This window comes from Lagopus muta, chromosome 29 (genome assembly GCF_023343835.1).
Source record: "Lagopus muta isolate bLagMut1 chromosome 29, bLagMut1 primary, whole genome shotgun sequence".
Lineage (NCBI taxonomy): Eukaryota > Metazoa > Chordata > Aves > Galliformes > Phasianidae > Lagopus > Lagopus muta.
In genome coordinates, this window is record NC_064461.1 from 789813 (window position 1) to 817194 (window position 27382).

Genomic DNA, 27382 nt, shown 5'->3' on the forward strand with positions numbered 1-27382 from the left:
AAGCACAAAAGAGGCATTGAGCCGCGCCGTCCGGGGATCAGTTTGGCACCCACCCCCACTGCCCACCCCTCTCAGACCCCCTCTGGGTGCCACATGGAGAGGAGGTGATGTGTCATCCATCGGGGCCGGAGCAACGTGCCTTGGCTGGGTTGGGATGCTTGGGTACTGGGCAGCCTCGTGGGCAGCGTGCCCGGCTCAGGCAGCAATAGCAGCTGCTTTCTGCTGTCTCACTGTTGAATGTGTTGGCATGGGGTCGGGGTGGGCTGGCACCCGTCCCCCTGCTCCATGCAACTCTGTGCCCAGCAGCATCCCTAGGGCTGGGGATACGGGTAAGCAGCCTCAACACCACCACATCCTCCCCGCACCCCCACATGCCCGAAAACCATGGGTTCCCCCATCCATCTCCCCCCCTCCACAGGAATGAGAGCAGGGATACGGCAGGTCAGAGTGGGAGGGCGATGCTTTATTAACTTAGTGTCAATGCAGCGGATGCATCCGGCGTGGCTCGGCGCTGTGAGCATTGGGTGGGTTGGGGATGGACATCCCAGTGTGCAGCACAAAGGTGAGCCTGTATGGAAATCACACTGCGTGCACCTGGCTGGGCTGAATGGGGAAGGAGGAGACGCAGCCTTTAAATTAAATACCTGGGGTACAAAATGAGGCTGAAACCAGCACAAGTGTGGGATCTGGAGGCAGAGAAAGAGCTCGGTTCCTTGCTCTGAGGTGTGAAGATGCGGCCCCTCACTCAGCTGCGTTGCCGTGTGCCGGACATCCGTTCAACAAGGCAAAACCCACACAAAACATGTTACAAACCAAAGGGAAACAGGTGTGCTACATAGGCAGTGCTATGGGAGGTGTCCGATTGTCGTGGGGCTGTGGGGGTCCCACCGCCATCACTCCTCCCCAGAGGACCAGGGCTCCTGCTCTGGGTGCAGGACTTGGTCCTGCAGCGGAGACAGCGGAGGGACAGGCTCAGCCCCACTGTGCTTGCTGGGCAAGGGCAGAGTGTGGGCAGCAGGGGCTTCCTCAGGGTGGGTGATGCCATTCAGCCCTTCCTCAGTGAATTCAGCCAGGTCCTCCAGGCTGGCCTGCCGGTGCAGCCCGTTCTGCTCCCCGTTCTTGGTGCGCTCCGGTTCTGCCACCGCCTCCTGCACCGTTGGCTGTTCATCACTGGATGAAGTGGGTGAGGACCCCCCTTCCTCCTCCTGTGGGAGCTGTGTGTCACCATCCCCCTCCCCATCCTTGGCTAGCTTGGCTCCCATTACCAGCTCCTGATTGAACTCCAGGGCCTGCTCCACTATTTCCAGGATATCCGAGTCCTTCATGATGTCCACTGGCATCTGTGTGGGCACATCGGGGAGATATTGAGCTGCCTCCATGCCAGATCCGTGCTCCAGCATGGTGCCTGGGGGTGGGTCAACGTTGGAGGGGTCAGTGTTGGAGGTCTCAGGGGCTGGGGAGTTGTCACTATCCTGCACGTCCTCCTCCCCCAGGCCCTCATCACCCAGGATGGTCTTATCAGTGCGCCCCTCAGACAGCCCCTCATCCACGGACACAGCCAGTCCTTCCTCCAGCTCAGCAGCCAAACGCCCTGCATCCTCCTCATCCTCCTCCTTTGGTATCTCCAGTTCTCCCGTGGGCATTTTCACATCTTCAGCTTCCCCCCCAAGTGGCTCCAAGTGCCCTTCATCCTCTAGCACCGGAGAGGCTTCTGCAGGCACTGTTAGTTCATCCTTTCTGTCTTCTTCTGCTTCAACTTTAATTTCTTCAAATTCCTCTGAGTTCTCAGCTTCCTCGATGCTGGACTCCTCTTGGTTGGGAGCAGAAACTATGAAGTACCCTTCCTCCTCCTCGGTGCATTCTGGCGCAGAGCTCAGCTCCATCCCTGACTCCTCACAGCTCTCTGGCTCTGCATGAACCGCTGCCTCATCACTCCCTCTCAGCTCCCCTTCCTCCTCCAGAGCCATTTCAGGTTCTGTTTCCCCATCCCCTCCACTGGATGGAGGGTTTGGATCAGACTCCAGCACCTCCCCGCTGTGTGCACATAGCGGCGTGCTGTTGAGCAGCGTGTCTTCTAATTCCATCCTGCATGGCTTGGGCTCATCCAACTGAGCATCCTCTGACTGAATGTCCTCCTTCATGGGCTCATCACTCTCTACCCCACTGCCCAGATCCTGCTGCAGCACTGCAGTGTCTGGGCTGCCTCTCTCAATGGGCTCCGAGCTAAGCTCCTCATCCTGCACCTCCAGCGCCTCAGCTGGCTCCTGTGGGTCCCCTGGTGCCTCCCCAGTGTCCCCATACCTGATTTCCTCTTGCCCTGGGGCTGGCTCAGCCTCCTGTCCTACTATGCCCTGTGGCTGCTGCTGGCTTTTCACCTCGCTCCCAGCATCTCTGTCATCCTCACCCTCCTGAGCTTCCTCCGTTGCTGTTGGTGATGTGACATCTCCCTCCTCATCTTCTGCTGCCTCTGCGTGTGTGTTGTCATCCACCTGGGCTGGCTCTTGGGATGTGACAGCATTGACTTCTGTCTCCTCTTCATCCTCCGCTGTCTCTTCCCAGTCCTGTGCTTGCTGCTTTTGGTCAATGTCATTTTCTTCCCTGCCCTGTGCCCCCTCTCCTGGCTGCAGCACCATCTCCTGCTCCAGCCCATCCTCTGCAGAGCCCTGCTCCTCACACTGCACCCAAGGTTCCCCAGGTTCCTCCTGAGGGTCTCCAGACCCCTCCTGCAGATCCCTATGTTCCTCCTGCAGGTCCTCCTGTTCTTCCTTCAAGACCTCATGTTCCTCCCACAAGTCCCCATGCTCCTGCTGCAGATCCCTATGTTCCTTCTGCAGGTCCCTGTGTTCCTCCTGGGTGTCCCCATACTCTTTCTGCAGGTCCCCATGCTCCTCCTGGGTGTCCCTGTGCTCCACCTGCAGGTCCCCATGCTCCTCATGGGTGTCCCCATGCTCCACCTGCAGGTCCCCATGCTCCTCCTGGGTGTCCCCATGCTCCTCCTGCAGGTCCCTGTACTCCTCCTGCAGGTCCCCATGCTCCTCCTGCAGGTCCCTGAATTCCTCCTTCAGGTCCCCATGCTCCTCCTGGGTGTCCCCATGCTCATCTTGGGTGTCCCCCTGTTCCTCCTGCAGGTCCCCATGTTCCTCCTGCAGGTCCCTGTACTCCTCCTGCAGGTCCCCATGCTCCTCCTGGGTGTCCCCATGCTCCTCCTGGGTGTCCCCATGCTTCTCCTGCAGGTCCCTGTATTCCTCCTGCAGGTCCCCATGCTCCTCCTGGGTGTCCCCATGTTCCTCCTGCAGGTCCCTGTATTCCTCCTGCAGGTCCCCATGCTCCTCCTGTAGGTCCCTGTACTCCTCCTGCAGGTCCCCATGCTCCTCCTGGGTGTCCCCATGTTCCTCCTGCAGGTCCCTGTATTCCTCCTGCAGGTCCCCATGCTCCTCCTGTAGGTCCCTGTACTCCTCCTGCAGGTCCCCATGCTCCTCCTGGGTGTCCCCATGCTCCTCCTGGGTGTCCCCATGCTCCTCCTGCAGGTCCCTGTATTCCTCCTGCAGGTCCCCATGCTCCTCCTGGGTGTCCCCATGTTCCTCCTGCAGGTCCCCATGCTCCTCCTGTAGGTCCCTGTACTCCTCCTGCAGGTCCCCATGCTCCTCCTGTAGGTCCCTGTGTTCCTCCCCCAGGTCCTCCTTCTCCTCCTGCAGGTCCCCATGTCCCTCCTGGGGGTCTCTATGTTCTTCCCACATGTCCACAGATTCCTCCCACATGCCTTCAGCCTCCTCCAAGCCCATGCTCTCCTGCCTTATCTCTTTGGCTCCCAAAGCCTCCCCTGCCTGGGGGTCTTCTCCCCCTAATGCCTCCCTTCCTTTATCTTCCTCCTCTCCCTCATCATCCTGTGCTCTGCCTGTGCTCTCCCTTCCTGTAGTGTCTTCTCCAGACTCTGATGAGCCCTCTGCTGCTGGCATGGCCCCTTCAATGCTAGAGGCGCTCATCTCCAGGCACACCTCCTGCTCCCTTTCGTCCCCTGCAGCAGCACCCAGCTCACGCAGGGACATCTCCTGGTGCTCAGACTTCAGCTCTGTCTCAACAAAGTCCTCTTGCAAGTGGATTCCCGCAGGCAAAACTGGGTGGCTCCCCACAGGGACAGCACAAGCAGCTTCGATTTCTGTCTGCAGGGATCCTTCTTCTTGCATTTCCCTCTCCTGATCTGGGAACTCACATTCCTCATCCTCTCTGGAAGGGCTCCAGGGTTCCCTTTGCTCCTTGTACTCCAAGACATGCAGAGCCTCCATGCTGGTGGCCTCCATGTCCTCCTTGCCCACTTCCAGCCTGGACCCCTTTGTGTCTCCTCCCCAGGGCTCTCCCCCTGGCTCCTGGCTCTCCGTGGAGCTCAGTGGGTTCAACATCTCCTCCTCTTTACTCCTCTCCTCCTCCCACTTCTCCTCCCGGCTCTCCGCATCACTCTGGGTGGCACTTAGCAATGTGGGCACGTTGCTGCAGAGACGCAGCCCAGGTGGGGACACGGTGCCACCCTCAACACCCATCTCCTGGGTTCCTGCAGCCTCCTCCTCCATGGGGTCTTCAAGATCCCCATCCCTGGTACTCTGGGTAGCACTGAATTTGGGCACTTCTTTGGCCTCAGCGTCATCTTGCATCTCCTTGAGAGCATCCTGCAGTGCGTGGCTGACCAGCTGTTCAGGACTCAGTGGGCTCTGCATGGGGGACTCCTCACCAGCCCCACACTCATGGGCTGGGCTCTCTGCCCCCCCACTGCCTGGCACAGGGGACAGCACTGGGACAGCGTGGCTGGGGGCAGCAGGCTCCCAGCTCCTCGGTGCCTGCAGGACTGAGTTGATTTTCTGGAACTCCTGTGCACTGGAGCTCTTGTTTTTGGGAGTCAGCGCCTTGAGGGCATCACCGGGGGTTCTGCACAGCTGTGCCACCCCCTCGGGCCGGGGGAAGGCAGCAAGGCTGGCACGGTGCTTGCTGCTGCTCACCTCCAGCTTGACATCTGCAGAGAGCAGGGAGAGCACAGTGTGGGGGAGCACAGCCCAAAACCCAAGGGCTGGGGCAGAGATCACCCAACTGCAGCCTAACAGCTCCTCTCTCCCCTCTTGCTGACCCCTCTCCTATTTTTAAACACTTCTTGGGAAGTGAGAAATTCCTCCCCTGAGTGTTGCAGAGCACTCATGCTGCCAGGGGTACCTCATGGGATGACGGATGCTCTGCTCTGCCTGCAGCAGTGGGGTCAGAGATGCAGTGGGCTTGCGCTGTGGGGATGTGTGCAGGTGACAGCTTTTCAATATATTTAAGGAAAAAAGGAAATGCTCAGCCTGCTGCCGAGCCTGAGGTCCCCTGCTCAGGCTCCTCATGCAGGGGAGGAATTAAAAAAAGAAGTGAAGAAGCAGATAAGCCCTTATCTGCTCTATACAGAGGTGCCAGCAAGACCAGAGCCTGCTGTTAGCACCTTCCTATCACATTGACCAACCCTTGCCAGGAAAATCATTCTGCTCCCTGGCCCTTCCTTACCTCTAAGGCTGTTGGCCAGCTTGAACTCCCCGGGAGGCATCTGCAGCCGGGTGCTCTCTGCTTCCAGCAGTGTCCTGTAAGGAGAGGTGTTGGAAGGGGGGGAGGGGGGGGGGGAGAAGGGGGGTGATATCTTTGCTGAGCTGCCAAATCAAGTCAGTCCCTGTGCAACTCAGGGGGATGCTTCAAAGGTAAACTGAAGCATAACATGTCTGTGGGTGGTTTTTCTGGGGCCGAACTGTTGTGTCACCTGGTTGTGAGGTGGGGGGGTAGAGCATCCCAGGGGGCAGCCCCTCACTGCCTGCCAAGGATCTCTTCCCTCCTTGCTCTGTGGGCCCCCTCCCATCCCCCCATCCCCAGCTTGGTGTCCTCACTACCGGGTGACATCATGCTCTGCCGGGGAGGCCCCTCCGCTGGGGACAGCCCCTATTCTCATGCTAATCGTACCCCCAGTCCTCTGCGAGCCTGCCTTTGTCTGGGGCCATCTGGAAGGGCTGGAAGCGGACTGAGGGCTGCAGGGTTCAGCCCCAGAGTCTCCCAGCAGTTCTTACAGCTCTGTCCAGCCAGGTTGGGTAATGCTGCAAGGGGAGATTTGGGGCATCACCCTGCTCTGAGCACACGGGAGCACAGTGGGAGCACTCTGTGTCCCCAGAGGGAGCAGTGCCACCGTGAAGGAGACCTCACCTGTAGGTTGCCACCTCCAGGCTGAGGGACATCTTGAGGTGCATGAGCTGCTGCCTGTCCTCCAGCACCTGGGCGATTTGCACCTGCAGGCTCTGCTTCTCCTGCTCCAGGGCCTCGATGGCCAGCTGTGGTGAGAAGCACAGGGTCAGGAACCTGATTGATCTCCCCAGAAAGGGAGGGAGCTCTGGTGGCACATTTCTGCCCGGATTGTGCCTTTCCCACCACCCCCCATCATTTCTCTTCTTCCTGGTCCTGACCCTCTTTGTCCCATGGGAAATTAAGCACTCCGTCCTCTTCCGGAGGATGTGGGTCAGCAGCTGTGACTCCACTCCAGCACCGCCTGCTGCATGACAAGAAGTGGGGATGGGGACCCTGGATCCATCCAACCCCAGCACTGCTTGGGGCGGCTCTCGCTGTCACCCATAGGTGCCCTCGGTTCTCCTTGGGGATGTCAGAGATGGGTGTCCTGGGGGTGCCCAGGTGCTCAGGGTGCTGCAGGGAGGAGGGACACTTGCTTTTCACATGGGGAAGTTGGAGAGGGTTCAAGGGAGCAAGGAGAGGAATGGAGGAAAAAAGCAAGAAGGATGTAGCCGCTGGAGGAGGGATGGGAAGGCGGGGGAGATTGGGGCCGTGCGATGTCAGATTGGGAAGGAGGGATCCTTTGAGAGGATGGCTGTGGCATCCCCTTCTCCATCCTCAAACCGGGAACAAAGAGGGACCCTTCCCTGCGTGGGGTCTCTAGCTCCAGCTATGAGCTGGGGCTGCATTTCCAGCCTGCTCCCGCCACAACTTCCCCTGCAGAATTACTTTCGCAGCTGTCTGCCTGCAGCTGTGGCTAAGTCGGATGAAGTTTATCCATCCCGAAGGCAGTGGCAGCAGAAATGGGAAGGAATGACTGCTGCCCTGGGGCTTGCAGCCCACCCGGGGGGCTGCTCTTATCCCTCCCAGCTTTCGAGCCCCCCAAGCTCCCCATTCTCCCCACCTGGAACTTCTCAGCCTCTCCATGCTGCTCCTGCCACTGCTGGCCCAGGCTCTCCTCCAGCATCTCCTTCCGCACCTTCAGCCCCACCAGCTCCTTTTCCAGGTGCCGCAGCTGCAGTTGACTCTGTTGGTTGTCTTCTGCCACCTGCCAGAGGTTCTCCTTGGCTTGGCCAAGTGCACGCTCCAGCTGCGCCACCTCTGCCTTGTAGGTCTCCACCGCCCCTCTCCAGATCTCTGACAGTCTCTTGGAGTAGTCCTCCACCTCCACAGGCTGGAATGCCACCGGAGCACAACGGAAGCCCTCCAGGCTCTGAGAGAAGCTGGCGAGCTCCTGGTCCAGCCCCGCTTTCTCCTCCTCGTGCACCTCCAGCAGAGATTCCACCTCCTTCTCCAGCTGCACAGCTCTCTCCTTCAGCCAGATCTGCGCCCGTCTCTCCTCCTCCAGCTCTTTCTTGCTGGAGGACAGCTGCCTCTTGGCTTCCTCGCGGGCTGCCTGCTCCTTCTGGCACCTGCTCCTCACATGCTGCACCTCCTCATACAGGTTGTCCCTGGCCAGCTCGGCCGCACACTTCTCGGTGAAGGCGCGATGCAGCGCATCCCGCAGCGACCGCAGCTCCTCCTCGTACCTGGCTCTGCGTGGGTCCCCGGCAGGGCTCTCCTTGGTGCTCTGAATCTCAGCTCGCAGCCCCTCATTCTCCTCCTCCAGGTACTTAACGCGGGCCAGGTAGGCCTCCAGGCGCTTGTTGAGGTCCCACATCTGCAGCGATTCCTCACCCAGAGCTCTCGCCCCCACGAAGCCCTCCATGCTCAGCATCGCGGCGGCAGAAGGAAGGCAGCAGAGCGGTGCCGGCGCGGGCGAACGCAGCTATTCATACTCACGCCGGGTGAGTGGGAGGCCTCTGAGACCCGAGCAGAGGAGCAGTTAACCCTTCCACAGCCAGCACAGCTGCTGCCAGCGCCGTCCCTGTGCCCCATCCCCCTCTGTCCCCTTGGGATGTTGGGCAGTGCTTGAGTGGGGATGGCAACGCGCCACGCTGGGGAGGAGCTGCGCTTTGGGGGGATGCTGTGGGGGCAGTCGATTCATTCAGGGCAGGGATGGGTTTTGCTGTGCCTCAGTTTCCCCTTTATGTACAGCTGGGATTCCCGAAGAGCACACTGCACCCTGCGCCTCGGGGCTTGGTGCCATCTGTAGCTCAGCTAATTCCCAAAATCAAACAGAGCACCAAGTGAGCTTGGCACGGAGAGAGGCTCACACGAATTTTACCTGGGGTTTTCCAAGGGCAAACCCCCATCCCCAGTGCCAGATTGTGGGGCTCTTTATACTGCTCCAAACGGTGCCACCACCGAGGGCTTTGGAGTCCCGGGGAGGAGACGCCCTGTGGGGATGCTCTGTGCACTCTCAGTGCATCTCAGCGTCTGGAGCAGATCTGAGCTCAGCCAGAGGCACTGCTCTGGCATAAATCCTGCCCCAGCTCCACAGCCCTCTATCCAGCCAGCCCAGCGGGCATCCTTTATTTTTGATTTTTAATTTTTCTTTTCCAGTTGATTTATTCTAGGGGTGGGGAGGAGGGTTTAGAAATTCCAACTTGGAGCTGTCTGAGAACAAAAGAGGCCGGAAAAGAAATAATCGGGGAGAGGCTTTGTGCCAGCTCTTTCTCTCCCGGATACACTCCCACCCCCCACGCCCCCCACTCCTAGAGGGGCGGTGGGGAGGGTCCCTGGGCTGCCCCCTCCATTGCAAAGAATCAGCGTCCCCTCCCAGCTGTCCCACGTCGTCTCCACTGAGCTCCCGCCCCGCTGCAAGAAAGAGGCGAGCAATAGTCCCCTCTGCTGGCCAAAGCCATCCAGATCCACCGCGAGCCCTGCGGTGCATGGGGCTACTCGGGCACTGCGTCCACGAGCCACCGTCCTTCCGCCATTTGGGGTGTATGGAGGGCGGGGGGAGATGGAGGGTGAAGGCGGAATCCCATCCAGGAGCCCCGTTGGGTTCCCCCAGCCCAGAAGGCAGGAGGGAGCACAGGGAAGACGTTGTTGCTAATTAGAGGCTGATAATCGGGGCGATGCGTTTCCGTTGCTCATCCTCTTCTGTTCATGCTGGGCACGTTGTCCTTTCGCTTTTCCCTCAGCTCCAAATTCTCTCCTCCTCTGAAGGCATCCCAGTGTCGATGCTGATCCCAGAGCTTTGCTTTGCCTTTCCCCATTGTGCCCCACCTTCCCCTGGGACTCCATGGGGTGCCCTAAACATGGGGCTCCCCGAGGAGTGGACAGCCCTCCTGCCCTGCCTGGGGTCTGCATGAAGGACTGCCCAGGGGAAGGTGCTGCTGCACCCCTTCCCCTTTGGGGTGTTTAGGATCAGGAGTCACTTGGGACTGGGGCATGCGTGTGTCCTTGCAGGGTACTTGGCTGGGAGCCTCAGAATGAGGACATCTGTGTGTCTGTGGGGGGTGTTTGGAGTCAGAATGGGGGCAATGTCACTGGAGGATGCTTGGGGTTGGGACCGCCAGGATGGGGACATGGTTCCCTCTGCAGGATGCTTTGGGGTGGCTGTTTGGTGGCAGAAGGTCTGGGGGTGACACAGACTCGCAGCCCCCACTGGGATTGGCACAGGGTGCTGCTACGTGGCTTCAAGCAGGGCCCCAGGGGGAGGAGGAGGAGGAGGAAGAAGCACAGCTGGGCATGGGGACGCAGCTGGGGACTGCCTGTGGCCAAGGGATTTTTGCTTGTTGGACGAGATTCCCATGGGGCCACTGCTGTTGGGACAATAAGATGGGCTGGCAGGGCCATGACATCACCTGGGGTGAGGAGTGGGGGGGCTGAGCAGCAGGTGGGGATTCTCTGATGGCTGATAAGGGTTGTGCCCTGCTGCCACTTTGCCCTGACCCCTCTCCCTTCCAGATGCCAGCTGTCCCTGGATCTGTCCTTTCCATTCCCCCCCCCCCATCAGGACACAGAGGGCAGGAGGGACAGGCAGAGCAGTGGCTCCTTGGGCAGCGTGAAGGAGCTGCTCTGCTGAGCCGGCGAGGAACATTTGTTCCCAATTAGGATGAGATCTCTCCTTGCTGAGCAGGCGCTTTGCCTCTTCCTCATCCCCGAGTGCTTTGCCACAAAGAACCGGGTGCAGGATGTGAGCTCATGGGAGGGAGCAGCCACAGGTCTGGGACTGGTGGTGGTGGTGGTGGGGAGGGGGGGGGGGAGACACATTTCCCCCTGCCCATCCCAGCGTCCATCCATCCCTATGTCTGTCCTCATGTCCATCCTGGTGTGCGTCCCAGCCATGTGCCATGCTGTGGCGTGCATCGCCTGCTGGACTGCGCTGCTAATGAGACCTTCTCCACCGTGTGTAATTATTTCCCAGGGTGACAAATGATTAATTCTGCTCAGGAGCTGTGGCTTTCTGCAAACTCACCCGAGCAATTATCCAGCAAGATCCGTGCTGGCTTCCCCAGGGTGGAAAATGCTGTAAGCCAGAGAAAGTTTGAGCTCAATCTGCTTAAAAAAGCTGCAATATCGGCTCTCAGGGCTCAGCTCCACCAAGGGGGGCAAACCCTGTCCCTGATGCGCACAGGACTCAGCTCTCCATCTGCTGGATTCCTCTCAGAGAGGAGGATCGGGGTCTTGGTGCGAGCCACCAGACCCAGAGATGCATTCATTATCCCATACAGACGTATCCCATCCCATCCCATCCCATCCCATCCCATCCCATCCCATCACTGGCTGCAGATGGGGAAACTGAGGCACAGCGTCTGCCAGGATGTCAGCTCTCAGCTTCTCTTCTCCCTTAGGGGTGGGTGAAAACCCCGGTCCCACTCCGTTGCCTCCAACACACGGGGACGGCAGTGGAGCTGACAGAGGGGGTTTTGCATGACAAAGCCACAGCTCCATCAGCTGCAGGACCCCTTCTCACAGACCCCCCCCCCCCCCTCACCGGCTCCACATCCTGCCGGAGGTGCCCAGTGTCGGAAATAAGCACTCAAAGTGCACCCCGATGCCAGAGGGGGCTGAATATAGGTTGTCCCTTCCCAGCTGCTCGGCTCTGCTGCATTGGGTTAAACAGCGTGCCCAGCTGGAGCAGCCGCGGCGTGGGTCTCGTGCTGCCTTTGCCAGGAGGGAGGGACGGGGAGGGACAACGCGCTCAGCCAACACGGTAATAATTTTTTTTTCTTTCTTACTTAGGGGAAGGAATAAAATATAAAAGGAGGAGGGAAAGAGGAAGGATTAAAAGAAAAAAAAAAAAAAAGGGAGAGAGAGAGACGCGGACACGGACACACACAGAAGACTCCTCTTCTTTCGGTGTCTGCACTTATGCCCGGTGCAGCTCACTCCCAGCCCTGCTGCCAACCTGCTGCCTACTTCTACCCCGGAGAAACCTCAGCTCAACCCCAAACCGGGCCCCCGGGGACCCCTGCCCGCACCGTGAGCAAGGTGGGACACGGGGAGAGCCCCTCCTGCGGGCTGTACTGCGCTATTATTGCAATATCTCATGTCACCTCTGTGCCAGCAGAAAGTAAGCGGGGAGGTGATGGGGCTGGGGGGTGGGCACAGCTCTCCCTGCTTGCTGGGGGTGACCTGGATGTCCAGCAGGGATGCTCCCACCGGTCCCCGTTTTGTCCTTGGCAGAGCTCTGCAAGTTTCTTTCAGGTGGCGCCGGCTCTGCAGAGCAGGAATGGGGGGGGGGGGGGGGGGGGGGAGTGCTTGAGGATTGAGGTGGGAAAGTGACTTTGGGATTGATGCTAATTGGGGATTGGGGCTTGCAGGTCTCAGCATGGAGCCCATTCCTTGCTCAGCCACCAGGGACAGGTCCTCGTTTTAAGGAGGATGCAATCGGGGCAGCACCGGGATGGGATAAAGAGGCACAGAGCTGGCAGGGGGGGGTGGGGAAGTGGGAAGCATTGGGGCTGAAGTTGCCCCACACCACGGGGGCTGAGGGAGAGCAGAGCTGCACAGCATCACAGGATTTTCCCATTGGCTCCCAGCTCTTTCCCCCCAGTCCTGCTGGTGTCCCAAGGGGGGCAAGAAGGGCTGGGCAAAAAAAAAAGAAAGGGAACGTTTTGTGGGGTTTTCATTGCTTTTCCCTACTGAACAAACTCAGAATGTCTGTGTGTGTGCCCAGGGCTTGGGGCACTTTGATGTGCACCCCCTGCCCTCTTGCAGAAACAGTGTTTTTGCTCTGGGATGGAGGTGCTCCCCTTGAGCATCCCACTGAGCCCTCAGTGCTCCCCAGCTGGGAAGAGCCCAGGCAGACCCAGAAACTTGCTGCTTCTTCAGCTGGTGAGGGGTGGGGAAAGACCCTTTCTGCCCTTTGCTCCAGTACCTCTCTGCATGAGAGGCTCAGTCCAGGGGTTGCTGCCCCCTTTGGGCAGGTCCTTGCCCACCCCGTACAGCTCAGGGTGATGATGCTCGGGGCATTTGGGGTTGTTTTGCAGGGGATGGGTTTGGACTGGGCAAACTGGGAGCCTGAGCACTTTGCAGTGCTGTGATTTTGTGCTTGGAAGGTGGATTTGAGGGGCCAGGCTCTGCTGCTGAAATCTGGGGCACCCTCTCCTCCACCCCACCCCAATCCATGCCTCAGTTTTCCCACCGGAGCCATGCAGCAGTGGGTGGGTTTGCAAAGCTCCACGGATGTGTGAACCATGCCCAAGTGACTGTGGGGTCCCTCTGAGGGTCCACCAGCTCAGCTCTGCCCTTTGCAGTTCCATGAGGCTTTGGGGATGGGACACAGCTCTTCCCTGTGCAGTGGGGGCACATCCCAGCCCAGCAACAAGGAGCCCCTTTCTCCAACATGGGCTGGGGGGGGGGGGGGGGGGGGGAGCAGCTCTGGCAGCCAAAGGACCCCTCCTCCCCCCCATTCCCACCTGCTTCCGGCCTTTTATGCTCTGCCAGCAGCTGCTGCCAAGAGGCTGCTGGGTGCTTCCCGCAGCATCCTCTGTGCTCAGCACATGGGGGGCTCACTGCTGTGACCACCACCACCCCCCTTCCCCCCCCCCGGTATGGTGGGTCCCCTTGTTTTGGTGGTGGTGCAGGAAGCAGGGGCAGTTTGCAGCAAGGAGGGGACAGTTTGAGAGAGGGACAGGCACGTGCATGGGAACATTGGGGCACCTGCAGCCCGGAGATGGGGGGGGGACGGGGCAGACTGGAGCGGGGCCAGGCTCTGCCTGTGGCTGCTGACTCATTCTGCAGCTGAGCATCCCTGGAAAGCCGCTGATCAGCTGCGCTATGGGCTGGCAGGGCACCTTGGGAGCAGGGACAAAGTTGTCACGTGCAGGGACAGAGGGGCTTTGCATGGGGATGGGACAGCCTGGGAAAGCTTCTCTGTGATGGTGTGGAGAGAAAGGGGCTCGGGACCCCTGTTTGCAGCATCACTCATGCTTTGCTGTGGCTTAAATTAGAGTGAGTTCAGGGGTGGAAGAAAGATTGTTCTCATCCCAAAATACCTCTGCTCATTTTCCACCTGGTTTCCCAGGGAAATGGAGGCAGTCAGTGTGCACGTGAGCATCCCACCCATCCCCGTGGCTGGGAGCTCAGAGCTAACGCAGCCCTGCTCCCTGCTTCCCACTTTCCCTTTAGCTGCCTTCCCTTGCTCCCGCTCCCAGCCTTTCCTTTGCGAAGGCTAAAAAAAAAATTCCATTTGTGGCAAATAATAGGAAAAAAATACATATCCAACCCCAAACCCCAAACCTCAAACAGTGACGCCTGAGAGTCCTGCCATCACAGGACTCCCGTGGGCAGGGTGAGTTGGGTTTAACCCCTATGGAGCCCCAGTCCCAGTGTGTTGGGTGTCCCAGCTCTGGGTGGGCTCAGGAGGGGAGCAGCCCCCCGCTCACTCCGTCTTGCTGCACTCATGCAGCTTTCATCCCCTGAATTTCCTTGCTGAGGCTTCACAGCTGCTCCCTGCTTGTACCACTGCGGCGCCTGGGGGACAGGAAGAAAAAGAGCCTGGGACAAAAAGTGCCTCTCTCCACCACACTGGGGGTCACAGCCAGTCACCACGCAGCAGGGTCCATCCCTCACTCTGCTCCATGGGGCTGAATTCCAATGATCAATCCAGAGCTGGGAAAGCCCCCAGCTTGGTGCTGGCAGCACTGGTCATGTATTGGATGGAAAAGGATGGATGCACGGCGTGCAGTGCTAGGGGACGTGCGTGTGTGGTGCGTGGTGCTAAGGGGCTGTACGTGCATGGTGCGTGCTGCTCAGGGCTGTGTGTCCATGGTGCGTGATGCTAGGAGGTGTACATCTAGAGTGCACAGTGCTAGGGGCTGTGTGAGCATGGTGCACGGTGCTAAGAGGTGTACATGTAGTGCTGGAGGCTGTTTGCCCTTGGTTCTTGGGCTGTATTCACACCACTCCCTGGCACGTTGGTCCCCTGGGGTTCTCGGGGATCATCCTTTGCAGAGAGATGCAGCTCCAGGGCAGCCTCCCTTCAGCCTGGCCCTGGCAGCCTGCGACCTGGGCCAGAGCTCACCACAGAGGTGCCAAATCTGCTTCAGTGGCTGCCAAAATCAATGCAGCACAAAGAGCTCATAAATTACAAAGGCGCTCTGAGGCTCAGGGTCGCTGCGTGCCAGTCCAGGGCCGAGGAAACCACCAAGCCCCTGCAGAGGAGTGCATGGGGCCACGCCATCCTGCAGAGCCATGCACCATGCAGGGACCTCTCCGTATCCCTGGTGTCCTCTCCAGATGGCTGGAGCTCCTCCGTGACATCCCCAGTGTCCCCGGTGCTGCTCTGCAGAGCTGGTGACAGCCGTGCTAGCTGCTGGGCTCTCCTTTCAGTGCTGCTCCTCAGCCGGCGGGGGAGAGCCCTTTGTGCCAGGCAGCCTTGAGAGAGACCTGGGACATAATGGCTGCTTTACTCGGCCCTGGTTTTCCCAGCCTGTGCGCGGGAAACCTCCGGCGTGAGCTGAATGGCAACGAGGAGACCTCCTGCTCCATCCCTCCCCCACTGCCCCGTGCTTTGTGCACCCTCAGCATCCCCATCTCCAGCTGAACCCCCCTGGCCACACGTGTGGAAGCACACTCACAAGCACATGTACGTGCCCATACACGTGCACATGCATGCTGCAGTGCACATGCAAGCTGCAATGCATGCACACCCAAAAGCCCAGCTTGCATGCGTGCACTCACGCTCTCACACCATGAGCCAGGGCTCAGTGGCTCATTCCTTCAACCCTGATCAACACCAGCTATTACAATCCCCTCTGAGGTTTCTGACTGCGGTGTCTCGATGCGCAGCCCAGCTCTGGCATCTCCTCCTGCCTGGCTGTGCGCTCAGACTTTCCATGCTGTGCTCAGATCTGCTGTCCCCAGAGGACCCCTCTCCCTGGGGCTGGATTGGACCCTGGGCACTGAGCTGAGGCACTGCAGTTCTCCTGCTCCTCAGGGCACATCTGCACATTTCCTTCTGCTCACTCTCCTTTATGCCATGCAGGATCCGTGCTGGCTGCATGCTCTCAACCTGATGCTTTTGTGCATCACCCCGTGCATGCAGGCACCAGTCTCTCCCAGTCCTCCCTCTAGCAGAGAGCTGGAGGTTATGATACTTCTTTGCACTTCATACCCTCTGCTGGACTTTTGTACCCCCTCACAGGGCACAGGATGGCCTCAGTTCTCCCACTGCTGCTGCTCTGGGCGTTTGCCCCCACGGTGGTCCCGGAGGTGCTCAGCCCTGAAGATGTCACAGGTAACACAGCCCCAGCCGTGCTCACCCTCACACTGTAGCCAGTATCCTGGGGGCAGGGGGTTCACATGCCAGCCCCATTCATCTCTCTGCTCTTCTCCCCCCAGATGACCTCAAGGCCCTGCAGGTGTCCATCCCACGGCACCCAGCCCTTCATGCTGTGCTGGCAGGGGACGTCACCATCCCCTGCCTCATCACCTACCTCGCACCCCTGCCCACTGCCAGCACGGCGGGACGCCGAGCAGTGCTGGGAGCCCCCCGGGTCAAGTGGACCTTCATTTCTGAAGGCAGGGAGGCAGAGATCTTGGTAGCACGGGGGGAAAAGGTGAAGGTGAGTGAGGACTACCGCCTCCGTGCCTCCTTGCCTGTCTTCCATCAGCGTTACACTGACGCCTCTCTGCTGCTCACCGAGCTGCGCCCCAACGACTCGGGGATCTACCGCTGCGACGTGCAGCATGGCATCGAGGACGGCCACGACATCCTCGACCTCAGAGTCAAAGGTACGCACAGGAAAGGGAGCAGCACAGTTTGGGGGACCCTACCCGGATCCTCTCTCCTGGCTTCTCACCCTGTGCCTCCCTACAGGAGTGGTGTTTCACTACCGTGGGGGTTCCACACGCTACACCTACACTTTTGCCGAGGCGCAGGAGGCATGCACTGCCATCAGTGCCAGCATTGCCACCCCTGAGCAGCTGTATGCTGCCTATCTGGGAGGCTACGAGCAGTGTGATGCTGGCTGGATCGCTGACCAGACCGTCAGGTGAGCGCCCCATGGCGTGTTTCTGGCACCCAGTGACTCCCCTGTGCCACCCCTTAGCCACCACCATTCTTCCCCTCTGCTTTGCCAGGTACCCCATCCACACTCCCCGTGAGGCGTGCTACGGAGACATGAATGGCTTCCCAGGGGTGAGGAACTACGGTGTGGTGGACCCGGAGGACATGTACGACGTGTACTGTTATGCTGAGGACGTGCCAGGTGCCTGTGGTGCTCCATGTCCAACCTCCTTTTCACAGCCCAGCGCTGTCACCCAGTTCCCTTAGCAATGTCCCAAATGTGCAGCGCTCCGTAGAGGGCACAGACTTGCTTCCCTGCAACCCTTTGCAGAGCTGCCTTGCTGACCTGCCTCAATAAACCACTGATGCTTCCTACTGCTTGGGGAGCGCTGCTGACCTGGGGCTGTCCCTGTGTGTCACATACCTGCTACCCTGCTGCTCGTGCACGCTACGTGGCATGGAATCCACTGCCAGGTGGAATCAGCAGCACCTGCATCAGTCACGTTTTTCTTTTGGAAAGTTTGCCTGTGCAGCAAGCTATGGGCAGAGCTCAGGAGAGCTGAGCAGATGGCTCAGTGCTCGCCCCTGCCCCATGTGCAAGGACAGACCCGCATCCACCCCTCTCCCCATTCCTGAACCATCTCCTGATGCCTGTTTCCTTCCTTTCATTGCAGGGGAAATATTTTTGGAGACGGCCCCGGACAAGTTTACCCTGGAGGAGGCGGTGGCGCGGTGCAGGGCGCAGGGTGCGGTGCTGGCGAGCACAGGACAGCTCTACGCAGCCTGGAGTGCAGGGTTGGATGCCTGCAACCCCGGCTGGCTGGCTGATGGCAGCGTCCGCTATCCCATCGTCACCCCGCGGGAGCGCTGCGGAGGAGCCCTGCCGGGTGTCAAAACCATCTTCCAGTTTCGCAACCAGACGGGATTCCCCGACGCACAGAGCAGATACGATGCGTACTGCTTCCGAGGTAACCAGGGGCACCGCGGCCCCAAAGTTTAGTGCTGGGCTCCGGGGTGCACGAAGCAGGGACAGAATAGAGATCCCTACATGCTCGCCACGCCGCCCTGTCGCTGTGGAGTGTGGGGTGTTCTGCATATCTGCAGTAGAGCATGCCGACTCAGGGCAGGGATGCTTTGCATGAGCTCAGTGTTGCATGCCAATATATCTTGATAGGGGAGGAATAACCTGCATGATCTCAATACTGCATGCTGATACGTCGTGATAGAGGATGGATGCTCTGCGTGGTCTGCATAGCGCATGGCAGTATAGTGCAAGGTCGGCCTCAGCGTTGCATGCTGCTGTAGCACAGTAGGGCAGGGATGTCTCCGTCCGTGTGAGCTCAGGGTGGCTCTGGGCACAGCACTTGTCCCAGGTCGATGCCATGAGCCCTCACCTTGGGGCTGAGCCAGCTGCAGGAGCGTGGCTCTAGGACGGTTCACCCCTATGTGGATGTTGAAGGCGTTTTGGGGTTCTCTGTAGGCTGCTGGGCACAGCCTGCCAGGTCTGTAAGGTCTATTTATTACCACGGATAGGAAATGAAATAGAGGCAGTGAGCTACTGGGTGCTGAGGGCACCCTGCGCACCGGGGCACGTGAGTGAGGACTGAGGCTCACAGGGATAACAGGCGCAGATTCTTCCCATTCCCACTTACCTGAGCGTCCCCTGGGCCTTGTGCTCCCACCAACCATCCGCTGCATGCCTCCGTGCCTCAGTTTCCCCATTTCTCAGTGGATTCCCCGCTGTCTCCACAGATGAAGCTAGGCAGGATGGACCCATCTCGCAGTGCTGTACTGCATAACCCACTAACAACCCAGCTCAGCCGGGGCACAGGGATCCCCCAGGTTGTCCCCAGCTGCCGCGGGGCCAGGACAAGGCGGTAATACCCCACTTTCTTTCTGCCCACAGAAGGGACAAACTCTTTCCCTGAGGCTGCAGGAAAATATCAAGCCAGAGAGCCCGAGGGCCTCCAGGAGATTGTTACAGTGGCAGAAAAGCTGGAGGAGCTGCAGCTGCCCAAAGCGCAAGTGGAGATTGAGTCGCAAGGGGCTATATACGCCGTCCCTTTCTTTAAGGACGTGGCTGATGCTGAGCTGGAAAAGCCAAGCCTGTCCCCCGAAGACACCCGGCACCCCCCAGTAGATACCTCCTCGTCCTCAGCACGAGGACGTCACCCATCCTCCGCTGCCCCTTTCCCCACAGCCCCAGCTGTCCCCAAGGCAGGCATCCCGCATAGCTGTGCTGTACAACCAGGCAGCCCGTCCCCTGCAGACCAGGACGAGGCGACAGGGACAGGTGGAAGGTGCACAGAGGCCAGGCAAGAGCCATCCCGCACGGGTAGGTCCAGCAGTGCTCAGGGCTGGGGCGCAGAGAGCAGCAGCAGGGATGCAGGCACAGAGCTGTCCAAGTGCCATCTCACCGAGGGTGCACCCATGGCCGGGGTGCCGCTGTCCTGGTGTGGTGGTGACAGGCGTGGGGCTGTTGGTCTGTCCCTGCCATGCAGTCGTCCGTCTGTCCGTCCAGTGGCCAGGACGGCAGGGTGCAGCGGGCAGGGCCAGTGCCAAACCATGCTGTGTTTGTGCCAAGAGGAGGCAAGGGGCCAAGCAAAGACGTGTTGCGGGACAGGAGAATGCAATGGCCAAGCCGGAGCAATGGGGCTGGTTCAGAGGGGGAAGCATCACCAGACCTGGGGCTGTTTCTGTCTCCTCAGGCATTACTGTGCCAACATTTTCCCTTCAGCTCTGCTCATTGCCGGCAATGCCAGTGCCTGGTTCCTGGCTGGCTCGTCTTGTGGGTGTCTCACTGCTTTTCCTTGCCCCTTGCAGAGGATGGAGCAGCGCTGGAACGGCCGCTGGGCTCTGTGCTGGGTGAGGACTTCGGGAACACAGCAGCAGAGAGTCTGGGCAGAGGGCAAGAGCCTGGAGAGCCCATGAAGCCGAATGTGCAGACAGTCCTGGTGGGCACAGAAGGACCCAGTGACGCCCTGTCCCCATCGGTGGCTGCAGCAGGTGACACAGAGCCACCCAATGGGCATCCCCAGCCACCTGGCTCCGTTGTCCCCACATGTCTCCCCATCCACCTGTGGGAAGCTGTGGGGCGGCCAGCCCACAACGGCAGGGCATCTGGGCACGAGGACAGCCAGGTGACACATCCAACCAGCGCCACTTTTGTCACTTCGACAGATATCCAAGAGCCATCCTCCTCCGTAGGCAGCCGTGGGGCTGGGGGGACCAGCACCCCCATCCACACTGTGGGGGCTGCTGAGGACCCCGAGCTGTCAGGAGATGTGACCGAAAACCCTGGGGCATCCCCGCTGCCCCCTGCACCGCCGCAGCTGCAGGATGATGGAGAGGAGCAGTCGGGGGCCCTGTGGCTCTCCTCACCCACAGCACCAGGGGATGGGGGCACAGCCCCGACAACAGAGGTCACCCCATGGCACGCAGAGTTGCCCAGCAGCAGCGATGCACTGCAAACCCCAAGCACTGATCGCGGGATGCCCGCTGCATCTTCAGAAGAGGAGGAGGGTGAGGAAGAGGAGGAGGATGAAGAAGAGCGTCCGATGCCCTCTGTTGCAACCGTGGAGGGTTTCCTTGCAGCCGTCCCCGGAGAACCAGGTGGGACCTACAGGGACGGCCTCACCTCTCCCCATGCTGGGCCCCCCAGGCTGTCCCCAGCACCCAGCTCGGCCACCCCACTGCCCGCCCTGCCCACAGAGCGTGCCAGCCTGGGTGCAGGTGCAAGCTTGGCCGGGGGTCCCCAGCACTGTGTCATTTTTGCACTTGGGGCAGCGCTCCTGGCTGCACACTGGCACTAGAGAGTGGCAGCACCTTTCCTTTGCACTGTGCTTTCCTCTCGTCTGTCCTTCTGTCCATCTGTCTCTCTCTCTCCTCCTCTCTTCGGCTGGGTAAGGGAAGGTTAAAGGTCCGGAGAAGCACATATTTGTCAAACAAATTGGTCTGAGCTATGCATGCACTTAATTCTCTTCTACTTCTGTGAAGTGTTTTAATGACTGTTTCCATGAAAAAAAAAAAAAGAAAAAAAGAAACAAATCTAACAAAAGAAGGTCCCAAACCCTCCTCTGACTAACAGTGGTACTAATAAAGGGAATTAAAAGCTTTCTAGAACACGCACCTCGGCTAGCTCTTCCCTTCATCCTTGCGCCCGCTGCCTCGCTCGCATCCCCACTGACGAACTAATCCCCCCGGGCCCCAGAGGGATGAGGGCCTATGGGGCTGAGCAGGGTGTGAGCTGTCCCTGGAGCATCCCTACGGTGCACGCAGCTGAATGCCGTGCAGAGCTGTGGGGTGTTGGGTGTTCTGGGGGTGCACAGCCTCGAGGTGAGCACCAGGGGCTGAGATGGAGCCCACGAGCTGCAGGAGGGTGGTGGGTGCATGAGCAGTGACCCCAAGACAAAACTCCTCTTGGCTCCTAAGCCAGGATGCTCTCAGCTCTGCAACTGAACCCCTGCCCATCTTGCTGGCCCTTGTCCCCGTGGGACAGCCTCGCTGGGGTTCCTTTCTTCACCCCCCCAGCATGGGCGCTGCTCAGCACCTTGCAGTGTGGATGTGGACGTCCTGGTAAGAAGAGATATGTTCCCAAAGAGCCGGACGTGCCCAAGCCTTAAATAGCTCATTTCTCACCCTGCTGCAGTCCACTGGAGATGTCTGCGTGCTCCTGCAGGCGGGGAGGTGATGCTGTCTGGGGCAAGCGAGGGCACAGGGCATTGGATAGTGCCAAGGACTTGCACTCCCTGTGCCGCTGGTGCTGGCGACAGCCCTAAATCACATTCTTGAGCTGGGGACAGATTAATGACTGTGTGTCTTAATGACCGGAACGGGCTGGTGCTGGTTTTGCAGGTCAAGGATGGCACCACTGAGTTCTCAGCCTTGGGCAGGCTGAAGGTGACAGCAGTAAGGCTGGGGACAGGCACGAGGCTCGCCTTGCTGCCAGGCTGAGGACGTGTGTCTGGGACATGTCAAGGGCTTATCCTTTCATGTTCCCTCCAAAAGAGCCATTGTTGCACCACTCTGGGGACAGCAGGACTCATCCCCATCCACGGCACATTCTAACAGTGTCCTGCTGAGTGATGGGGACACGCCAAAGCCTCAAACCCATCCAGTGCAGGAAGATGGGATGGCTCCAGGCGTGCCACCGTGCCCCAGATTCTGTGCATCCATCCGAGGGCTGAGGGGCAGCTCAGGGGCATGCAGTGAGCAGGGATGCCCGTGCTTTGCAGGTGGCTGCATCCCCAACCCCTGCCTGAACGGAGGGACCTGCATTGAGGATGGCACCCATCCCACCTGCCTCTGCCTGCCAGGTTATGGAGGGAGCAGCTGCGAGAGACGTGAGTCCACAGGGTCACACAGCCCGTGGTCCTTCAGGCATCAGCGCACAGAAATCTGTTTTGGGTGTTCTTTTGGCTTGCTCGTGGGCTGAGCTCCATGGTGCTGACCCTTGTCCTCTCTCCCCTCCTTTTCTCCTGCTGTGGTTCAGCGTTGAAGAGGTGCAGCCCCAGCTGGGACAGCTTCCAGGGAGCCTGCTACAAGCACTTCTCCACCCGGAGGAGCTGGGAGGACGCCGAGTCACAGTGCAGACATTTTGGGGGGCATCTGGCCACCATCCTGACCCCCGAGGAGCAGGACTTCATCAACGGTACGTGGGGCCACCCCAACCTGCAGGGCATGGGACCCAGCATCCCACCACAGTGGGTCTGGCCAAGGGGCAAAGCAGAGCCAAAGCTCCTCTCCCTCTGTTGGAAAAGGCAGCTGGATGGGCAGACACCATCACAAATGTTTTTATAATAAGGGGAAAGGAAAGTGGAAAGGAAGGGGGAAAGAGGAAAGAGGAAAGAGGAAAGAGGAAAGAGGAAAGAGGAAAGAGAAGAAAAGAGAAAAGAGAAAAGAGAAAAAAGAGAAAAGAGAAAAGAGAAAAGAGAAAAGAGAGAAAGGAAAGGGGGAAAAGGAAAGGGGGAAAGGAAAGGAAACATTGGCAATAGGATGGATTAATTGGTAGAAAGGACAGCTGGGAAGCGGGGCGGTCCAGGAGGAGCAGGAAGGGACACGGGGACACCACGCACAGGCATGGGGACACTGGGGCTCTGCTGCCCTCTCCCGGCGACCCCCCCCAAACTCTCCGCCCTGACGGATGCCAGGGGATGGCAGATCCCCCCAAGCCCTCCTCTGTCCCCAGAACAGTACCGCGAGTACCAATGGATCGGCCTCAACGACCGCACCATCGAGGGGGACTTCCAGTGGTCCGACGGCAGCCCCCTGGTAAGCCGTGCTGCCAATCCCCCTCCTCACCCCGTTCCCATCCCCACCACACCTCGTGGTCCTTCTCCATCCCTTGGGATGGGTCCCAGGTTTTGAAGCCTCAGTTGAAACCACTGGCATGAGCACCGTGTGATTCGGGGTGTCTGAACCAGCAGCACGGAGATGGGGCACCACGGCACGGACGCAATGCAAAGTGCCAGCGAAGCCCCAGCCCGTCCTGTGCTCCCCAGCTCTACGAAAATTGGCACCCGGGGCAACCCGACAGCTACTTTCTCTCCGGTGAGAACTGCGTGGTCATTGTGTGGCACGACGGGGGACAATGGAGTGATGTCCCCTGCAATTACCACCTCTCCTACACCTGCAAAATGGGGCTGGGTAAGCCACGCACCCCCCCATAGCAAGGAAAAAAGGGTTCTGACCGCTCTCAGCTCACCCGGAGCTGGGGTGGAAGCTGGTGGTGAGGCAGAGGGGTTCGGCGCAGCCCCAGGACGCCCACCTTCTCCCCCGACCCCACAGTGCAGTGCGGACCCCCTCCCACCGTCAGCAACGCTCTCGCCTTCGGCAAACCAAAGCAGCGCTATGAGATCGGCTCCATCACTCGCTACCACTGCCGCCACGGCTTCGCCCCGCGCCGCTCCCCCATCATCCGCTGCCGTGAGGATGGGATTTGGGAACGGCCCCAGCTCTCCTGCCGCCCCGGTGAGCATTCAGCCCCCTGCATCCCCACACCTCCCCTCGTGAATGGGTCTTCAATGGGGCTCTTTGCTTCCTGTGTCCCCCCCCAGGGCTGGCTCAGCACTCCGAGGACTGAGTGAGCTGTCACCTTCCCAGGATGGATGGGGATGTCACCGGGATGGCAGTGCAGCACTGGAGGGCAAGAGGTGTCCTGGTGGGTGCCTGCCCTCTGCTTGTTTTATATCTGTACAAAGAAACCCCAACAACTAAAGAGTCCCTCAAAAGGAATCGCCAGTGACTCGTGCAGTGTCTCACCTTGCACCAGGGCTGTTTGAGTCCCGGAATGGCAACAGAGTTAAAATCAAGGAGGAGAAGATGGGGGTGGGGGCGAGGGGGGAAGGCAGGTGACAGCTTGGACATGGCAGCATCGCCTCCAGCTGCTGCTTCCCCCCTTCTGTATTGAGACAGCAACATGGGGAAGGGGACACTGAGGCTGTGTCCGGGACATGGCCACACTGCTGGATGCATGCATCTCAAGCCCTCTCCATATTTCTGTGGAATGAAAGCAAGGAAATGGATGGCACTGAGGGGTTTGTGCCAGCAAGCACATGGGTGGGAGAGGCAAAGGTACACAGCCTCAGCACTGGGAATGGGGGACACACAATGGAGCCATGGGGACCAGGTCGATGCTGGAGCAGCCTGGGCACAGCGATGGCCCCTGAGCCACAGGCACAGGGAGGAGCAGCCCAAAGTGTCCTCATGTTGATGCGTCCCCACGCTGTTTTCTCCAGCTGTATCCCAAACCCAGAAACCCCTGTGTGTGGTGCCAGGGACACCAATGACACCAGGACACTGCGGGGGGGGAGTGCTTGAGTCCTTGGCAAACCCCCCTCACTGAGTGGCCAGGCGGTCCCAGAGGCCGCTTTACTGTCGCTTTATTAATTGAGAAAGCGAAACTCCATTAGTCACACTCGTTAAATGCCTGGCTCTCCAGCATGCCTGCACCAGCCAAAGTCTGCATGGCCGTAGGAAGCGAGGCCAGGGCCGGGGGTGCACCAAGGTTGGGGGGCTCAGGGAGCCTGCCGTGCCCACCGGGGCTGGACCAGACCCCCTCAATTCCTGGGCTGGAAATGGTTTTGGATTCTCCATCAAGCCTTGAATGCCTACAAAATTCTGAGGCAGCTGAGTGCGGGGAGCAGCTCCATGAAATGCACAATCCCCCTCAGACTCAGCCCCGTCAGAGGGGATGCACAAACCCTCCACATTCAGCCCATCAGAGGATGCACAAATTCCCCCAAATTCAGCCTCATCACTCCATCAGAGGATGCAAGCACCACCCACGATGCCCCAGAGACCCCTGTCCCACCTTGAGCTCTCCACTCAGGTGACAAGAGCCGGTGCCACCCCTTTGCCTCTGCCCACCTCTCCTATGTCCCCGTGAAGCAGTAGGTGCCGTAGGTCCGCAGCTCCTTGCTGGGGAAGCCAAAGCTGCGGACACCAGGCTCTGGCAGACCCCCACAGCGCTGCCGGGGGGTGGTGATGGGGTATCGCACGCTTCCATCTGCCAGCCAACCCCCGTCACAGCGATCCAGCCCCAAAAACTTCCACGCAGAGTAGAGCTGCCCCACTTTAGCAATGGTAGCACCGTGGTTGCGGCACGCTTGCCCAGCTTCCTTGAAGTTCAGGTGGCCTCGGATGAAATAGACCTCACCTGGGGATGGGAGGGGTGGGGGGGGAGGAAATAATGGAGGGTGATGACTCCATGAGCAGCCCCAGTGTCACCACACAGGGCTGGGGGATGCTGGAGGTACCTTGCAGTGCAGAGGTGAAGCAGAAGGCATCAAAGCGGTCCCGCTGCTTGTCCTTGGCCCCATAGCTGCGGATGCCTGGCAGCAGGAGGCGGCCGCCACATGGCTCCCGTGAGTTGATGATGGGGTAATGCACGGTGCCATCCAGCACCCAGCCTGCGTTGCACCAGTCCAGCCCCTCCATCCAAGCTGCGGGGTGGGCAGAACCTCAGCGTCCCATAAGAACAAAGCGGGGCATAGAAGGGATGGGGGACGGCAGCCTGGGTGGAAGCCTGGCCAACTCAGCATCATCCCTACCAGCAAGGCAGGTTTGCGGCAACAGGAGGATTTGGGATGCTGCAGGATAGTACCTTTGTAGAGCTGCTGGTAGGTGGCAAGCCGGGCATCCTGCTGCTCGCATGCACGCTTGGCTTCGTGGTAGTTGAATCTATAGCGCCCATTGATGGGCTGGTAGGGGAAGACAACACCTAGAGGACAGGGACAGAGGGACACGCTCTCACCATGGAGGTCTGGCTTCTTGCCCCCAGGGACCTGGTGCTGAGCAGGAGTCTGGGGGAAGTGGCTTTGCAATGGGAACCCATTGGAGCCTCCCCATATCCCTCACCCTCCAGGTGCAGCGTGAGCGAGACGCTCTCATCCTCCAGCCCGTTGACCAGCTGGCAGCGGTAGCGTCCCTCATCCTCCAAGGTCACATCGGTGATGGTGAGCGAGGCATCATAGCGGTGGCTGTGCCGCAGGCGCACGCGGGGGCTCAGCGGCCCGTAGTTTTTGTGGTACAGCCCGTTGGTGATGATGATAACGTTTTCCCCATAGTTGGCTGGCTCCACTTTGCTCCACTTCACCCGGTAGTTGCGGGGCAGGGCGCGCAGCACGCAGGGCAGCGTGGCCGTGGCACCTCGCTGTGTGTGCACGGCGGTGTGCAGGGGCTCCAGCAGGTACTGCAGGCGTGGGGTGGCTGCGAGGCACCGGCTCACCTCTAGGCATTGCCGCAGCCCCACTGCCCCTCAGCACCTCCCCACCACCCTCATCAGCCTGGTTTCCAGCAACCATCCCACCTCATTTCCCTGCTGCTGCAGCCCCCAGGATGTTCATCCCAGCCCCTGCCCAAACCTCCCAATACCATCCCCAAGCAGAAGTGTCCTGTCCCCATTCCCGCTCCCTACCAGGGCTCCCTGTTGGCTTCTGGAAGATGCTGGAGGTGGGGGATGCTGCCAGGAGCCAGAAGGATGCAAGCAGAACCCGGTGCATCTTTAGAGCTGGGGACTGGAGAAAGCCTGGGGGGAGCAAAGGGATCAGGGCCACGCAGCAGGACAGACTGGGGGATGCAGCAGGGAGATGGGCAGCAACCAAACCATCTCAATGTTTGCCCTGCAAAGTGGACATCACACAGGACACTGATGATCTGAGAGGTACCAAGAACAGAGATAAGCAAGAGCAGCCCCCTCTCCCACCACCACCATCATCAGTCCCCATCACTGCTTACCGTCCTCAGGGGAGCTGCTGTGCCCATCCACCACCGCCTGCCTCCTGGCTCTGTCACAGCCCCCCCATCTCAGGATGAAGGGCTCTGGAAAGCTCAAACCTGTGCTGCAATGCTGCTGGGAAGAGGGGACACAGGGCACGAGGACACAGGGACGGCTGTGGGTGCTCCCAGCTGGGTCCTGCCCTCTCCTTGAGCCTGCACTGCTGTCACCGTCACCATTGCCATCCTGGGGCAGGCAGTGCCCCAGCAGCCCCACGTCCCGCTCCCATGATCAGTGTTGGCTGTGCTCTCGCTCCCTGCCCTGTGCCCGTCTCTTCCCGTTTTCTTCTCCTTTCTTTTTTTCTTTTCTTTTCTTTCTTTTTTTTTTCCTTTTTATTTTTTTTTCAACACCTCCCCGAGGAACGCACGGGGAGGAGGAAGCACAATTTCCCATTGTGGGCATCTTTCTCTGTATTGTTCTGCTCGGCAAAACACAGCGCTCGCCAGCTAACAAGCATCCCTTTATTCACAGGCCACAGA

The 27382-nt window shown here is 59.5% G+C and overlaps 3 protein-coding genes across 7 annotated transcripts; 1 reads left to right on the plus strand and 2 right to left on the minus strand.

Annotated features, from left to right (window-relative positions):
• Window positions 1-461: 461 nt before the first annotated feature.
• On the minus strand, window positions 462-8144 carry NES (nestin). Its single transcript, XM_048929386.1, has 4 exons — window positions 7184-8144; window positions 6202-6326; window positions 5521-5594; window positions 462-5002 (listed from the first exon to the last, which is right to left on the minus strand). Exons 1-4 carry the CDS (start codon window positions 7994-7996, stop codon window positions 894-896), a joined length of 5121 nt encoding a protein of 1706 aa, XP_048785343.1. The 5' UTR covers window positions 7997-8144; the 3' UTR covers window positions 462-893.
• Window positions 8145-11185: 3041 nt separating this feature from the next.
• Window positions 11186-25420, plus strand: BCAN (brevican). 4 transcript variants are annotated; one of them, XR_007373502.1, is made up of 17 exons: window positions 11187-11261; window positions 11356-11604; window positions 15764-15856; window positions 15961-16353; window positions 16439-16613; window positions 16702-16829; window positions 17302-17595; window positions 18534-18962; window positions 19451-19633; window positions 19808-20239; window positions 21862-21969; window positions 22119-22277; window positions 22815-22897; window positions 23128-23272; window positions 23414-23596; window positions 23683-23786; window positions 25362-25420. XR_007373502.1 is itself a non-coding variant. In XM_048929111.1 (16 exons), the coding sequence occupies exons 3-16, from the start codon at window positions 15772-15774 to the stop codon at window positions 23706-23708; spliced, it is 2823 nt and encodes a 940-aa protein (XP_048785068.1). In that variant the 5' UTR covers window positions 11187-11261; window positions 11356-11604; window positions 15764-15771; the 3' UTR covers window positions 23709-23850. The 4 variants fall into 4 exon arrangements, 3 of the variants coding, with proteins under 3 accessions (XP_048785070.1, XP_048785068.1, XP_048785069.1); XM_048929111.1 differs by lacking the exon at window positions 25362-25420 and having other exon boundaries at window positions 23683-23850; XM_048929113.1 differs by lacking the exons at window positions 18534-18962; window positions 25362-25420 and having other exon boundaries at window positions 11186-11261; window positions 23683-23850.
• HAPLN2 (hyaluronan and proteoglycan link protein 2) lies at window positions 24498-27191 on the minus strand. Of its 2 annotated transcripts, none has more exons than XM_048929118.1 (6): window positions 26864-27191; window positions 26544-26654; window positions 25985-26335; window positions 25731-25847; window positions 25384-25569; window positions 24498-25283 (listed from the first exon to the last, which is right to left on the minus strand). In XM_048929118.1, the coding sequence occupies exons 2-6, from the start codon at window positions 26626-26628 to the stop codon at window positions 25000-25002; spliced, it is 1023 nt and encodes a 340-aa protein (XP_048785075.1). In that variant the 5' UTR covers window positions 26629-26654; window positions 26864-27191; the 3' UTR covers window positions 24498-24999. The 2 variants fall into 2 exon arrangements, with proteins under 2 accessions (XP_048785075.1, XP_048785074.1); XM_048929117.1 differs by having other exon boundaries at window positions 26544-26748.
• Window positions 27192-27382: the final 191 nt, after the last annotated feature.